At 44.8% G+C, this 15,441-nt stretch overlaps 1 protein-coding gene across 1 annotated transcript in view; it reads left to right on the plus strand.

The window, feature by feature from the left end:
* The window catches only part of ZNF654 (zinc finger protein 654), a 45,992-nt gene that overhangs the window by 17,026 nt on the left and 13,525 nt on the right, over positions 1 to 15,441 (plus strand). Inside the window, exons 5-8 of the mRNA XM_056559356.1 lie at positions 1,333 to 1,535; positions 6,503 to 6,642; positions 10,486 to 10,627; positions 12,144 to 14,400. Of these exons, the coding sequence (XP_056415331.1) occupies positions 1,333 to 1,535; positions 6,503 to 6,642; positions 10,486 to 10,627; positions 12,144 to 14,400 (2,742 nt within the window). The remainder of the gene's footprint in view (positions 1 to 1,332; positions 1,536 to 6,502; positions 6,643 to 10,485; positions 10,628 to 12,143; positions 14,401 to 15,441) is intronic.

Raw genomic sequence — 15,441 nt, forward strand, 5'->3', positions numbered from 1 at the left:
CTAGGATTTACCACCGCACTTGGGCGAGCTTCTTTCCAGTGGTGTGAGGCTCATTCAGTCTCTCCGGTTGTCCTTTCCTTTCTGCGCCTTCTTGCTTTCTTGCAATCCGGTCTGGATCAGCGCTTGGTGCTCAACTCCCTAATGGGTCTAGTGTCAGCTCCTTCTATTCTATTCTTTTTCAGCGGCAGTTAGCTTCCAACCCTCACGTCTGCACCTTCCTGCAGGGCAGGGCCCATGCGGCTCCGCCGTACCTGTCTCCCACCCCTCCTTGGGATCTCAACCTGATGCTTGGCGCCTTGAGTGAGGCTCCGTTCGAACCTCTCCGGGAAGCTTCTCTTAGCATTCTTTCTTGGAAGGTCGCTTTCCTCCTTGCCATTACCTCCATTAGGAGGGTTGCTGAGCTGGCTACTCTCTTGTCGCTCCCCCTTCTTAATCCTTCATCCGGACAAAGTTGTCTTTCGGCCACCTACCTCCTTTTTGCCCAAGGTAGTTGCCTCCTTTCACATTAATGAGGAGATTGTTCTCCCTTCATTTTGATTCCGGAGGGTCTTTGCAAGGGGCTTCCAAGGCGACCATCTGGCGGTGGATCCATTCTGCCATCTCGTAATCGTACTGGTGTAAAGGGAAGGTCCCCCTTTTCGGGTCACTGTGCATTCCACGCGTTCCGTTGGGGCTTCTTGGGCGCTGCGCCATAGGGCTTTGGCCTTACAAGTCTGCAAGGCGGCCATCTGGTCGTCCTTGCACACTTTCAACAAGTTCTATCAAGTGCACACTTTAGCGTCCGGACACCGGTTTGGGTCGCAAGGTGTTGCAGGCGGCAGTAGCTCAGTCTTCTGCCTGATTCTGTTTTGGTTATTTTTCCCACCCCGGGGACTGCTTTGGTACATCCCACGGTGTCTGTGTCCTCCAATGGAAACGACCGAGAAAAGTAGATTTTTTTTTTTTTTATGCTTACCGTAAAATCTTTCTCGGAGGATCCATTGGGGGGGACACAGCACCCATTCATTTGTTTATGGTTATGGTTTGGTTTTCGGTTCAAGGGTTTGTTTGAGTCTTTTTTTTTTTTTTTTTTTTCTGGTTCTCTTAGACACCTGCTGGTTTTCTTTTTCTGTCGGTAATTTCCTATTGCTTTGGGTCTAAACTGATTAGCTCAAAGTCAGTAGGCGGGGTATGCCCTGCCAGGAGGGGCCGACTTTCTTTTTGTATGCCTAGTGTCAGCCTCCTAGTGGCAGCAAGATATACCCACAGTCTCTGTGTTCCCCAATGGATCCTCTGAGAGAGATTTTACGGTAAGCATTAAAAAAATCTATTTTTTCCCCCTTTCTTTCATAGTGGATAAATACTTGAGGTCGGAGAACCAGCTGTTTTTTGAGTTTAGAGTGAGATACCTCATCGCCTGTGAACGTATTTCAGAAGCAGTGGCTCTAATAACAACCTGCCTGAGTCACCCTGAAGTCAGTAAGAACCTGTATTATCATCAGGCCTACTTCATCTGTCTGCATATGACCCGCTTAACAGACAAACTGCTTCCTGAGGTTTGTTATTTGTTTTCTCTACATTATTTCATACTAGCTGAGTACCCGGCGTTGCCCGGTTTTTCCTTCCTAATCCTTGTTGGGGAGGAAAATAAACAAAGGAGGAAGCTTTTGACTTCCCATCCCGGTCCTCCCATCCCGGTCCTCCCATCCCGGTCCTCCCATCCCGGTCCTCCCATCCCGGTCCTCCCATCCCGGTCCTCCCATCCCGGTCCTCCCATCCCGGTCCTCCCATCCCGGTCCTCCCATCCCGGTCCTCCCATCCCGGTCCTCCCATCCCGGTCCTCCCATCCCGGTCCTCCCATCCCGGTCCTCCCATCCCGGTCCTCCCATCCCGGTCCTCCCATCCCGGTCCTCCCATCCCGGTCCTCCCATCCCGGTCCTCCCATCCCGGTCCTCCCATCCCGACCCGTAATATGTGTACCAGGTAATGAAATCTCTCCAGCCGTACGGAAATTAGATGGGAACATACATTTTCCATTGCTTTGCATGGGACTTTAAAAAACAACCCTGACCCTCACAAATGGGGGTAGTTAAGGGTTAAATTAACCATCCTATATTTTAAGTGGACATATAAGTAACATGTGACCAAGTATTATCGAAATATCTCCAGACGTTTGGAAGTTATCCGATAACATATATTTCCCATTGACTTGCATGGGACTTTAAACATAAGCCCCTCCCCTGGCAAATGGGGGTGAGTAAGGGTTAAATTACCTATCCTATGTTTGTTGTTGACATATAAGTAACGTGTGCCAAGTTTCATGTTAATATCTTTAGCCGTTTGGAAGTTTTTGTGGAACATACACACACAAATACACACATACATACACACACACACACACGTTCAGTTTTATATATATAGCTAGAGGAAGGACAAGAGATGTGCAGAAACTTACAATTTTGTTGTTTTGAATTACGCTGTCATTTAACAATTTATATACCACTGTTATATATCACTTCTGGGGTCCAATTGATGATCTGTAATAGAATTTGGACACTATTAGGCTAGGTTCACACTACGGAATCTCCAGGCAGAAAATTTCTGCCCAGAGATTCCGTGCGGGCACTGCAGTCTCCAGTAGACTGCAATGTGTTCTGCGAGTATTTCCGCCTGTAGAGAGCACCACCATTCTTGGGGCGGAAATTTTCAAGCAAATTTTCCGTTCACAAATTCCGAAGTGTGAATTTGTGAACGGAAACTCATTCACTATACAGTAAATTTTAGTAAGGGGAACTTCTGCTTGCAATTTCAAAGCGGAATTCAGCGTCAGAATTCTGCTTGCGGAAATTCCTCAGTGTGAACTGAGGAGTGGAAATACAGTTAAACTCTATATTGAGCTTTTCACTGCTGACTGAATTGGAGAGGAATAAGCAAGCGGAATTACCGTATATACTCGAGTATAAGCCGACCCGAGTATAAGCCGAGACCCCTAATTTCAACCCAAAATCCCAGGAAAAGTTATTGACTCGAGTATAAGCCTAGGGTGGGAAATACCTCATCCCCCCCTGTCATCATCCAGACCCGTCATTAACATCCTCATCATCCCACACATCCCCCCTTCATCATCCCCTTGTCATCATCCCACACATCCCCTTATCATCCCACACATCCCCCCTTCATCATCCCCTTGTCATCATCCCACACATCCCCTTATCATCCCACACATCCCCCCTTCATCATCCCCTTGTCATCATCCCACACATCCCCCCTTCATCATCCCCTTGTCATCATCCCACACATCCCCTTATCCCACACATCCCCCCTTCATCATCCCCTTGTCATCATCCCACACATCCCCTTATCATCCCACACATCCCCCCTTCATCATCCCCTTGTAATCATCCCACACCCCCCCCCCTTCATCATCCCCACCCCCCTTCATCATCCCCACACCCCCCTTCATCATCCCACACACCCCCTTCATCATCCCACACACCCCCCTTCATCATCCTCTTCTCATCATTCGCCCTCAGTGGTCTTCAACCTGCGGACCTCCAGAGGTTTCAAAACTACAACTCCCAGCAAGCCCGGGCAGCCATCGGCTGTCCGGGCTTGCTGGGAGTTGTAGTTTTGAAACCTCCGGAGGTCCGCAGGTTGAAGACCACTGCGGCCTTCAACATGCGGACCTCCAGAGGTTTCAAAACTACAACTCCCAGCAAGCCCGGGCAGCCATCGGCTGTCCGGGCTTGCTGGGAGTTGTAGTTTTGAAACCTCCGGAGGTCCGCAGGTTGAAGACCACTGCGGCCTTCAACATCATCCAGCCCCCTCTCACCCCCTTTAGTTCTGAGTACTCACCTCCGCTCGGCGCTGGTCCGGTCCTGCAGGGCTGTCCGGTAAGGAGGTGGTCCGGTGAGGAGGTGGTCCGGGCTGCTATCTTCACCGGGGGCGCCTCTTCTCCGCGCTTCCGGCCCGGAATAGAGCCGTTGCCTAGACAACGACGCATCTGCGTCGTTGTCAAGGCAACGTGACTATTCTGAGGCCGGGCCCGAAGCGCTTAGAAGAGGCCTCCCCGGTGAAGATAGCAGCCCGGAACCACTATCCCACCGGACGACCTCCTCACCGGACAGCCCTGCAGGACCGGACCAGCGCCGAGCGGAGGTGAGTACTCAGAACTAAAGGGGGTGAGAGGGGGCTGGATGATGTTGAAGGCCGCAGTGGTCTTCAACCTGCGGACCTCCGGAGGTTTCAAAACTACAACTCCCAGCAAGCCCGGACAGCCGATGGCTGCCCTGGCTTGCTGGGAGTTGTAGTTTTGAAACCTCTGGAAGTCCGCAGGTTGAAGACCACTGCGGGTGGGGGAGTTCACTCGAGTATAAGCCGAGGGGGGTGTTTTCAGCACGAAAAATCGTGCTGAAAAACTCGGCTTATACTCGAGTATATACGGTACTCGAGTAAATGCCTCCATTTCCTCAATGTAAACATAACCTAAGACAGATCGATCATGAACGGCTATACACTGTCATAGAAGAGGTTTGCTATGGGGATTTGCTTCTACTCTGGGCGTTTCCCAAGACAGGTGTCATCAGAGAGCACTTAGACAGAAAAGAACAACTCAACTTCAGCGGCTAAGTACTGAAAGGATTAAGATTTTTTTAATAAAAGTAATTTACAAATCTGTTTATATAGAGATAGATTAGATTAGATATAAGATAGATAGATATGATAGATATGATATATATAAAAAAGTTTTTTCCTGGATAACCCCTTTAACCCTTAAAGGAGATATCCAGTGCTGAAAAACTTAGGATAGAGGATAAGTTTCAGATCGCGGGGGGGTCAGACTGCTGGGGGCCCCCCCGCAACCTCCTGTATGGGGCCCCAGCCACGGGAAGGGGGCGCGTTGACCACTGCAAAGCGCTGCCTTCTGCAATCTCCAGCTCTGCCATTGCAATGTATTGAGGGGGCGTGTCAGCCGCCACTTCGTGCGGTGGTCGAAACCCGCTATCTGGCCAGCGAGCCGTGGCCCCGTACAGGAGATCTGAAACTTATCACCTATCCTTAGGATAGGGGATACGTTTTTGAGCCCTGGATTAGCCCTTGTGGGCCTTAAAGGAGTAGTCCGGCGCGCACTTTTCTCATTTTATCCGGTCCGGGCTGCAAAATAAAAGAAAACACAATTTCTCTTACCTGCCAACGAGCCCCCGGAGCTCCGGTACAGGTGTTCGGTCCCCGGGCCGTATTCTTCTTACTTCCCGTTAGCCCGGCACGTCACACGGAGCTTCCGCCTATCACCAGCCGAGGCGGGATATCGCTGCGGCCGGTGATAGGCTGAAGCTCTGTGTGACGTGCCGGGCTAACAGGAAGTAAGAAGAATACAGCCCGGGGACCGAACACCTGTACCGGAGCTCCGGGGGCTCGTTGGCAGGTAAGAGAAAGTTTTTCTTTTATTTTGCAGCGCGGACCGGATAAAATAAGTGCGCGCCGGACTACTCCTTTAAGGACAATTTTATTTTTAAGTTGTTTTTTTTTTTTCCTCCTCGCCTTCAAAGAATCATAACTCTTTTATATTTTCATCCACAGACTAGTATGAGGCTTGTTTTTGTGTGACCAGTTGTCCGTTGTAATGACATCACTCACTTTACCATAAAATGTATGACGCAACCAAAAAATACTATTTGTGTGGGGAAATGAAAAAGAAAACCGCAATTTAGCAAATTTTTGAAGGTTTTGTTTTCACACCGTACAATTTACAGTAAAAATGACATGTGTTCTTTAGTTTTTGAGTCAATACGATTAAAATGGTACCCATGATAACTTACTTTTCCATTACTGTTGCACTTAAAAAAAAATCGCTAACTTTTTAACCAAATTAGTATGTTTAAAATCCCTCTTTTGAAGACCTATAACTTTTTCATTTTTCCGTATAAGCGGCGGTATCCAGCCTAATTTTTTTGCAACGTGATCTGTACTTTTTATTGATACCATATTTGCTTATATAAAACTTTTAATAAATTTTAAAAAAAAATTTTTTTTTTTTTATAAAATGTTATAAAAAAGCAGCAATTTTGGACTTTTTTCGTTCACGCCGTACAGTATCATTAACATTATATTTAAATAGTTCGGATGTTTCCGCACGTGGAGTTACCAAATATGTAACATATTTTTTTTTTACACTTTTTGGGGGTGAAAATGGGACAATTTACGTTTTTATTGGGGGAGGGGGTTTTTCACTTTTTTTTACTTTTTTTTTTTCTTTTTTTTTTTTTCTTTTTTTTTTTTTTTTACATTTATTTTTACACTTTGAAAGTCGCCATAGGGGACTATTTATAGCAATCATTCAATTGCTAATACTGTTCGATGGCAGACCAGTTAAAAATAGGGGTTAAAAATAGGCTAGCCTGCTTTATTCAGTAGATGTCCTTCAGTGGGCATTAGAAGTGATGTGGAAATTCTCAGCGATATTAGAGCAGCATTGTCTAGGAACTTTAAGGAATTTTTCTAAACTGCTTCTTTATTCTTACAGCATGTTCTAAGAATAGACTGCAGTGACGGGGTTCAAATTATCTGCAACATTGAAAAAGAAGGTAAAACTGCGTTGGCATTGCAACTGAGCGAAGCTTTTCTCATCACACAGCTGCAAACGGGAAAAATGTATTGTATTTGGTAAGTTTCCTAGAGCCTGTATTCTGACAAACCAGACAGGAGCAGCTGTAAGCAGACACTGCCTTTCAGTCTTTCTGTCCAAAATTTTTGTCCAATTTGGGTTATCGCATAGCTAATTTGTTGGAAATATTTCTGCACCTGTTTTCTACTTTTTAATGGTGCTTATAAAAATGAATGCACCTGTTGCCAAAATGTTTGAAATTATAAGTTAGTAGAAATTTCTTTAATATTTCTGCGGTCTGACACTTATCCCTTATACTATGGATAGGAGATGAGTTTTAACATGTAATACCCCTTTAAAGTGTTCATTATATGTACAGACTTGGACAAAATTGTCGGTACCCTTCTGTTAACCTGTTAAGGACCCAGGGCATAAAGTTATGCCCTGAGTCCCGGTCCTGCGATATAACGCGGGGGTCACACGGTGACCCCGCATCATATTGCGACGTGCCCGGCGTCATAGTGAAGCTGGTGCCCGCCGCTAATAGCGCGCGGCACCGCGACCAATTAACCCTTTAGCCGCGTGCTCAAAGCTGAGCCGCTGAAAAACGAAACTAAAAGTGCCCGGCAAGCTCAGGGAGCTGTTCGGGATCACTGCGGTATAATCGCAGCATCCCGAACAGCTGTAGCACAGGAGGAGGTCTTATTACCTTCTCCTGCGCTGTCCGATCGCCGAATGAATGCTTCAAGCCTGAGATCCAGGCTTGAGCAATCAATCGCCGAAAACACTGATCCATTCCTATGGAGATGCATCAATCAGTGTAAAAGATCAGTTAAGGCAATGTTATAGCCCCCTATAGGAGCTATAATACTGCATAAGAAAAGTGTAAAAAAAATCATTAACCCTTTCAATTATCCCTTCCCCTAATAAAAGTTTGAATCACCCGGCATTTCCAAGAATAAAAAAAAAGTGTAAATAAAAATAAACATGTGTGGTATCGCCGGGTGCGGAAATGTCCGAATTATAAAAATATACCACTTTTTAAACTGCACGTTCAATGGCGTACGCGCAAAAAAATTCCAAAGTCCAAAATAGCGCATTTTTGATCACTTTTTATACCATAAAAAGTGATCAAAAAGTCTGATCAGAACATAAATGGTACCGCTAAAAACTTCAGATCACGGCGCGAAAAATGAGCACTCATAGCGCCCTGAACACAGAAAAATAAAAAAGTTAGAGCTCAGAAAATGACAATTTTAAACGTATAAATTTTCCTGTATGTATTCATGATTTTTTTCTGAAGTGATACAAAATCAAACCTATACAAGTAGGGTATCATTTTAACCATATGGACCTACAGAATAAAGATAAGATGTCATTTTTGCCAAAAAATGTACTGCGTAAAAACGGAAGCCCCCAAAACTTATAAAATAGTGTTTTTTCATAAATTTTGTCGCACATTGATTTTTTTTTTTTTTTTCCTGTTTCACCGTAGATTTTTGGGTAAAATGACTGTGATTACAAAGTAGAATTGCTGATGCAAAAAATAAGCCATCATATAGAATTTTTGGTGAAAATTTTAAAGTTATGATTTTTTAAAGTTGAGGAGGAAAAACTGAAAAAGCCCGGGTCCTTAAAGGGTTAAATGGGCACTGTCAGATCTAAACACTTTTTAATGTTACTGATGAGAATTAAAGAGATTTTGTAATATGGTTGATTTAAAACATTTTGAACATTTAATAAAGAAAACTGCCCCTGAAACTCCCACCACTAGGGTTCCCCATACCTACTGAGACACTAACCAGTCCTGCAGCAGCATCAGCTTTTCCATGAGTCATGGACAAGGCTGTATGAGCAGACACACCAATCACCTCCCACCACCAAAGGAGGGGCATGCCCCTTCCCCTAATAGAATTTCTAACACTGAGCTAATGAAATTGGTATTTTTAAAATAAATATGTGATGGAAGCATAAACATAGGTGTACATGGTCAGGATTAGGTACTGAGTAACATATAAAAAAAAATTGTGGGATCTGACAGGTACGCTACTCTGCCCCTAAACATCTTATTCCCTATCCAAATATTTGTGTCATAGGTTCATCAGACATGTTTAATAGACTGCACCTGATTTTTTTTCTGAATATTTAAATAAAAACTTCTTTTGTAAATTATAATTGTTGCATAGTGTGTGTAACATCTTTACATAGCTGGTTGTTCTGCTGTTTCTGGCATAAACCCGACCGCACAGTGCTCCTGGCTTTGTTGGCTCTCTGTACTCTACTCCCCTTAGTTCTCTGTGTTGAGATAGCAGCAGGGTGGAAGAGGGGGCTGTACATTCCAGATCAGATTGTGTTTAGGGGGGGGAAGTATACATTTTTTTTTTAGATATTTGTGCAAGAAATAGGAGGCACATTTGTCCGTTTCTGCTCCTGCATGTCTAAATAAAGCAAAGAACTTTTTTCACGTTACCCCGCTGGTGAGTGCCTCCTATATCTTGCACGTATATCTTTTGTATGGACTTTGCCTTGGAGGATTTAGCACCCGATACGGGATTTACGTTTGGGGCTGCACCTCTATACACCAGCACCTTGCTTGCCAGTATAGTATACGGAACTGGTTTAATTGGGCCAAGCTGTGCCGGCTTTTCCTGTCTTCCTTGCATAATTTTTTTTTTTAGGGAGGGCAGATTAGTGCTGGACGGTATACCGGTTCATACCGAAATTTTTGTCCGGCACGATATGAATTTTTCCCATACTGCAATACCGGTTGGGGCCCTCCCGCTCGGGAATTAATGAATTATCAACCCAGTGCTGCGCTGTCCCCACATGTCACCCGCAAGCGCTGCCCTCCTCGTCCTCCTGTTTGTTGCGGGGCGCTGGAACTTTGTACTGTACGCTGTATCCCTATCCCCGGGCTGCAAAAGATAAACAAAATTAAACTTTAACATACCTTCCCCCGTTGGAGAGCCATCAGCCTATCGGCGGCCGCAGCGATGTTTCGTCTCGGCCGGTGATAGGTTTAGCGCACTGTCATGTAAGAAGCCGGCTTCTTACATGACAGTGCTCTCAACCGATTACCGGCCGAGGTGGAACATCGCTGCGGCCGCTGATAGGCTGACTGCTCTCCGACGTTTCCATCCCCAGGAAGCAGGTGAGGCCGGTACTGGACCAACAGTAGGTGAGTTAAAGTTTATTTTGTTTATCTTTTGCAGCCCGGCCAGTACAGTACAGAGTTCCAGCGCCGGCGGCCCGCAACAAACAGGAGGACGAGGAGGGCAGCGTTTGCGGGTGACGTGATTAGTTCCCCGATGGGGACAGTCAGCTCTGGGCTGATAATTAATTGGGGGGGGGGGGGGTGGAGAAGCAGAACAGCGCTCGCGGGTCACATGATTTGGGTGGGGGGGGGGGGGAGAGTTATACTGTGGAACCGGCATAAATTACAAAAATACCGTGATACACATTTTTGCTCATACCGCCCAGCTCTAGGGTAGATGACATAGGGTGTAGAATGGCAAGAAAGTACACACAAGATAGTATGAAGGAAGGAGTGCACATAAGCTGTGTAGAAGTTCTGATAGAAGAGAGCACCCGCGCAGATCCTGCAGAGAATAGGGAAATTACACTCCTCAGCATCATTGTGAATCAGTACAAGGGAGAAGAGATCCCTCATAGGCCGTAGAAGGGGAAATCTGCACAGGTATAAAGCGGTGTCTATACATTGGAGCTAGGGAGCAGAATAAGTGCACATTAGGGGATCTGACAATCGTTGATGGATAAGAGATTGTAGCGTAAAACTTTATTGCTTTTTCCAGTTATAAAGTTGCAATAACATATGCAAGCATATATTTGTTTTGTTTGTCACAGGTGTACGCAGACTTACATTTTTGTTCTCTTGTTTGCAGGGATTTAATTTTTATTTGGAGTAAACTTCAATTTAAAGTTAACCCCTCCAAGCAAGCATTTATTGAGCAATGCTACAACATGCTCAGGATCGCTGCAAATGTCAAGGTCATATTTCCCTTCATGAAAACTATCAAAGAGGAGGTAAGTGTGTTTTGGACCCAGTGTCTTGCTTGTAGATCTGTATAAACAAATACTCCATTAGGGTAGGATCACACATTCCATATTTTGCTGCTTATTTTCTGCAGCTGATTTTGCTACTCATTGATTTCAATGGGTAAGAAAATACGCAGCAGCAAAATACGGCACTTGAGACCCTGCCCTAAAGGTGTATTTATATGTGCAGTATCCTGCGCAGGATTTGAGGCTACAGATTTTATGCTGCAAATTACAATGTAAACTAATTGACTGAACACTGCTTCAAATCTTCATATTTGATGTGCAATATACTGTACGTTTGAATACACCCTCAGTCAATATCCACGCTGGGTGGTGACAGAAGAGATCCACACCATTACTTCACCACAAGGAAAAAAAAAACATGAATACTTGTGGTATTTACAGCTATTTTAGTAAAGAATGTTGTAGGAAAACATTTTCTTGTGACAGTTGTTTGACTTACCTTTAACATACCTCTTTATGGTATTAACTTAAACCTGATTTTGTGGCACCCCTGATATAAACTGCAGAATTTTGCAGAACAGTAGAGGATAGGGCTAAGGAAACAATTAAAGGACATCTGCAGTGTAAATACACTTATCCCCTATAGGTGATAAGGGATAAGTGTCTGATCATTGGGGTCAGACCATTAGGACCCCCCATGATCTCCCGAATGGGGCTCTGGCATTGCCACGCTGTGCATTGGCTAATGCACGTGTCGACCTCACGAGCTCTACGGGAGAGGCACGAACGCTGCATCCCTGCCTCTCCCATGGAGGGGGGGTGTCTGCTGTAACGTCATGCTGCAGCCGACGCGCCTCCTGCACAGGAGAGCCGTGACAATGCCGGGGCCCTGTGCAGGAGATTGGTGGGTCTCAGCGTTCGGACCCCCTGCAATCAGACACTTATCCCCTATTCTGTGGATAGGGGATGTGTCTTTACACTGCAGTTGTCCTTTAATATAGTAATATAATTTACACTATCGGCCACAGAATTATGCTTAGTGTTACTGTTGTTAGAAACAACTTTTTTCCATTTAATACCGGCCAAAGACATTTTATCCCCTATCCTAGGATAGGGGATAAGATGTCTGTTTGCGGGGAGCCCACCGCTGGAACACCACACGGTCACTGTGCAGCACCCGAATTCTATGCTCCAGTCTCGGAAAGCTGTGTTTCTGGGACTGGAGACGTGGCATATGTTTTTGTTAACTTTAAATTGATGCACCATATTATCAACACACATTAGCAAGGCAGTTAATTATAAAAAAAATATATATATAAATATAGGTATACACACACAGTGTGTGTATTTTATTTGTTTTCCCCAAAATCAGGGCCCTTTTTTATTTTGAAATGTAATTTTAATCTATATTCTGGTATTTTCTAATCAAAATTTACTCAGACACTGCTATGATACTTTTATATTCTTTTCTGTGACCATGTGATAATCCAGAAAAAAATTTATATGGACTGCGTTAATTCCTAATTTCTATTTACAGATTGGGGAATGTGCGGTGCAGCTGTCGGTAGAACTTTGTGGTTGTGCGTTACAATTGGATCTTCAAGATGACCCCGAAACAAAATCTTTAATTTATAAAACCATAGCTTATCTTTTACCCACTGACTTGGAGATCTGCAGAATCTGTGCATTATCAGTCTTCTTTCTGGAGCGGAACATAGAAACGTATAGAGTTGTTGAACGGTTGTATAGATACTCTGATGAGGATTACAATGAGTTTACCAGCTACGTGGAGAATCGAGTGCGCTTTGAACTACTTCCCATTTTAAAAAGGGGTTTATTATTTGATCCTGAATTTTGGAATTTTTCAATGATCCAGACAAACTGTGCTGATCTTCTGGGAGGCACAGGTGCACAGGCTTTATCAAACTCCGATGCACTTGATAACATCGTTGAACAGAAAAGTTTGCCTTTGGAGTCTGAGTGCGCTGTAATGCCCTTACACAATGGAGAAATGAAGCACAATGAAAGCAGTAGCAGACTTAGAGCCTCATCAACTCCTAGGAAAAACCATCCGGTGCTCACCCCCTCCAAGGTGGATACGCCCAGGCATCATTGTACTCTGTGTAATAGACAGTTTTTGGGTGGTCACATACTTAGACATGCACAGACTCATCATAAAAGAGGTTGGTTTTCATGTGTTATCTGTGCCCGGAAGTTCAGAAACAAAGTGAAGATGCTTAGACATCTAAAACACCACCTAAAGAAAATGCAAAGGCATCCAGAAGGAGAAGGGCTTCCGCTCAAGGCTTCATCCGATCCTGTGCACTTGTATTCTGATAGGAATGAGGTGAATTCTTCGGGAGAATTGCCTTCATCTTTAGAAGCTGTAAATTCTAACCAGGACTTGCTAGACCATAATCATACCATTCCTGGTGAAAACCCCACAGTTGACTGTAATGGGGAAATTGTAAATTATTCTACAGCCACACAGACTTCGTTCTCATCAGATCTTAGTAATTTAAATGACACGTCTGCACTAGGTGAAATTCAAGAAATAGAAGACCATGCTGGAAAGAATGTGAGCCAATGTGTTAAATTAAATGGAACTTTGTGTAGCAAAGACCCAGTTCAGAATAATCATGTTCGTTATCCGTGCCCTGCGCATGGTTGTTTCCGGGTTTTCACAAGGGCAAGAGCCTTGAATAAGCATGCACGGAACGCACACCCATCTGATGAGAAGGTACAGCAGCACATCATGTCCTGGAACAAAGGCAAATGCCGCTTCTGTCAGAGGAAGTTTGACAATTGCAGACATTTCATTGACCACCTAAATATGCACTTCTATCCCAATGTCTATTTCTGTCAGCAATTAAATTGCAATATGCGATTCAAGCTTGCATCTCAACTTGTCGAGCATCAGCAAAGCCATGAGGACTTTAAACTTCAGTGCGGGTTCAAGAACTGTCCTGAAGTCTTCGATCAGATCTCTTCCCTTCACAAGCATGAAGCTCAGCACTATGAACAAAATCCAGTAGATGATAGTACTACTTTACCGATCATGGAACCTGTAGAAGATGATCATGTTCCACGAAAAGACAGTGGAAACTTGGGTCAACAACAAGCCATGCCTTCACTTTCTAGTAAAAAATTACAACCTTTCCATGAAGAGGCTCAAGAATTGCCCATTCCTATTTGGAAGTCCAGAAAAGATGTAGCAGAACCAAAGACCTATAAGCAAGCAGATAAAAAAGTTAATGGTGAGATACACTTACCTGAGCAGGTCCTCCAAGTAGACTCCAATGTGCAGGAGCCACTTCCTGAAATCACCCAAGCTCCTGCCGATGAGGAACAAAACCTCAATGGACACACTGCTGAGGAGCCAAGTGTTGTGGTAGAGACTTCAGCAACTGTAGACAATGGTGAAACAACTGTAATGCCCAACCCACCGTTCGCAGTTACCGCTGAAGAGACTCTGCCAACAAACATTGTTACTGAAAATGAACAGACTCCCTCTAAACCAAATTCGTCCACTTCCGCGTTCAGCTCAGCGCAAGCTCGACCATATAGGCGGCCATTGCCGCCCACTTATCTAGCTGAACAGTATCTTAGTATGCCAAAACGCAGGAAAAATGACCTGACATACACTTCTGAAAACAATATGGTATCTAAAGCTCCAGTGGAGAAATTTAGATGTGGGAAGTGCCTAACAAATTACTGTAGCTCTGAAGCACTTGAGGAGCATCTAGCACAGAAGAAGTGTCAGCTATACTTCGGGTTTGACTCAGATGATGAAAGTAAGTATGCATGTTGAGGTCATCCAAAATGTGAATGAATCGTATAGCCAGTTTGTCACTCAGACCTAAATTCAAACCAATTTATGAAGTAAGGCCTTTAAAAGGGTACTCTGGCCCTAAGACATCTTATCCCCTATCCAAAGGATAGGGGATAAGATGTCTGATTGTGGGGGTCCTGCCGCTGAGGAACCCCGCAATCTCTCATGCAGCACCCACCTGTGTGAGCTGCACACCAGTCTGAAGCCTCTCGACTACAGGGCCGGAATCGTGATGTCACGCCTCCGCCCCCGTGTGACGTCACGCCTCTGCCCCCTCAATGCAAGTCTATGGGAGGGGGCATGATGGCCATTACGCCCCCTCCCATAGACTTGCATTGAGGGGGCGGAGGCGTGAAATCACAATTCCTGCCCCGTAGTCGAGAGGCTTCAGACTCGGAGCCTCCACCGCTGGTGTGCAGCTCACACAGGTGGGTGCTGCATGAGATGGCATGGGTTCCCAGCGGCAAAACCCCTGAAATCGGACATCTTGGGGTAGGAGTACCCCTTTGAATTCCAAACCAATGTATGAAGTAAGGCTTTTTTAGGGTCACTGAGAGTATAGTAGAAAAAAAGAGAGAATAGAGACTGTGTGCAATATAGTGCCATTACCCTTGTAGAACGTCTTCAGAGGGTAGAAGTGATAAAGGAGGCTCACCTTTTTGTGTTGTGCGGGCAGGCACTACACTGTACATAGCTTTCAAAATAGTATACAGTTTGGGAGCATCTGGCTGTTTGATACCAGTTCCGTTGTGGAGCGGTGGAAGACTTTAGTAAGGCAGACGTGTTGGGGTGTTCCTGGCAGGGAATCTTCCTGGGATCTAACTCTAGGCTAGTAGCGCTTCACAGAATGAAGATGGTGCAATGCATCAAAGGTGCAGAAGATAGTGGTATTTATTTACATAGTTATGTACAGGACAACGTGTTTCAAAAGGAACATCCTTTCTTCATCAGGTCCAAATTCGGACCTGATTAAGAAATTAGTAACTTTTGAAACACGTTGTCC

The sequence above is a fragment of the Hyla sarda genome, chromosome 2 (genome assembly GCF_029499605.1).
Source record: "Hyla sarda isolate aHylSar1 chromosome 2, aHylSar1.hap1, whole genome shotgun sequence".
Lineage (NCBI taxonomy): Eukaryota > Metazoa > Chordata > Amphibia > Anura > Hylidae > Hyla > Hyla sarda.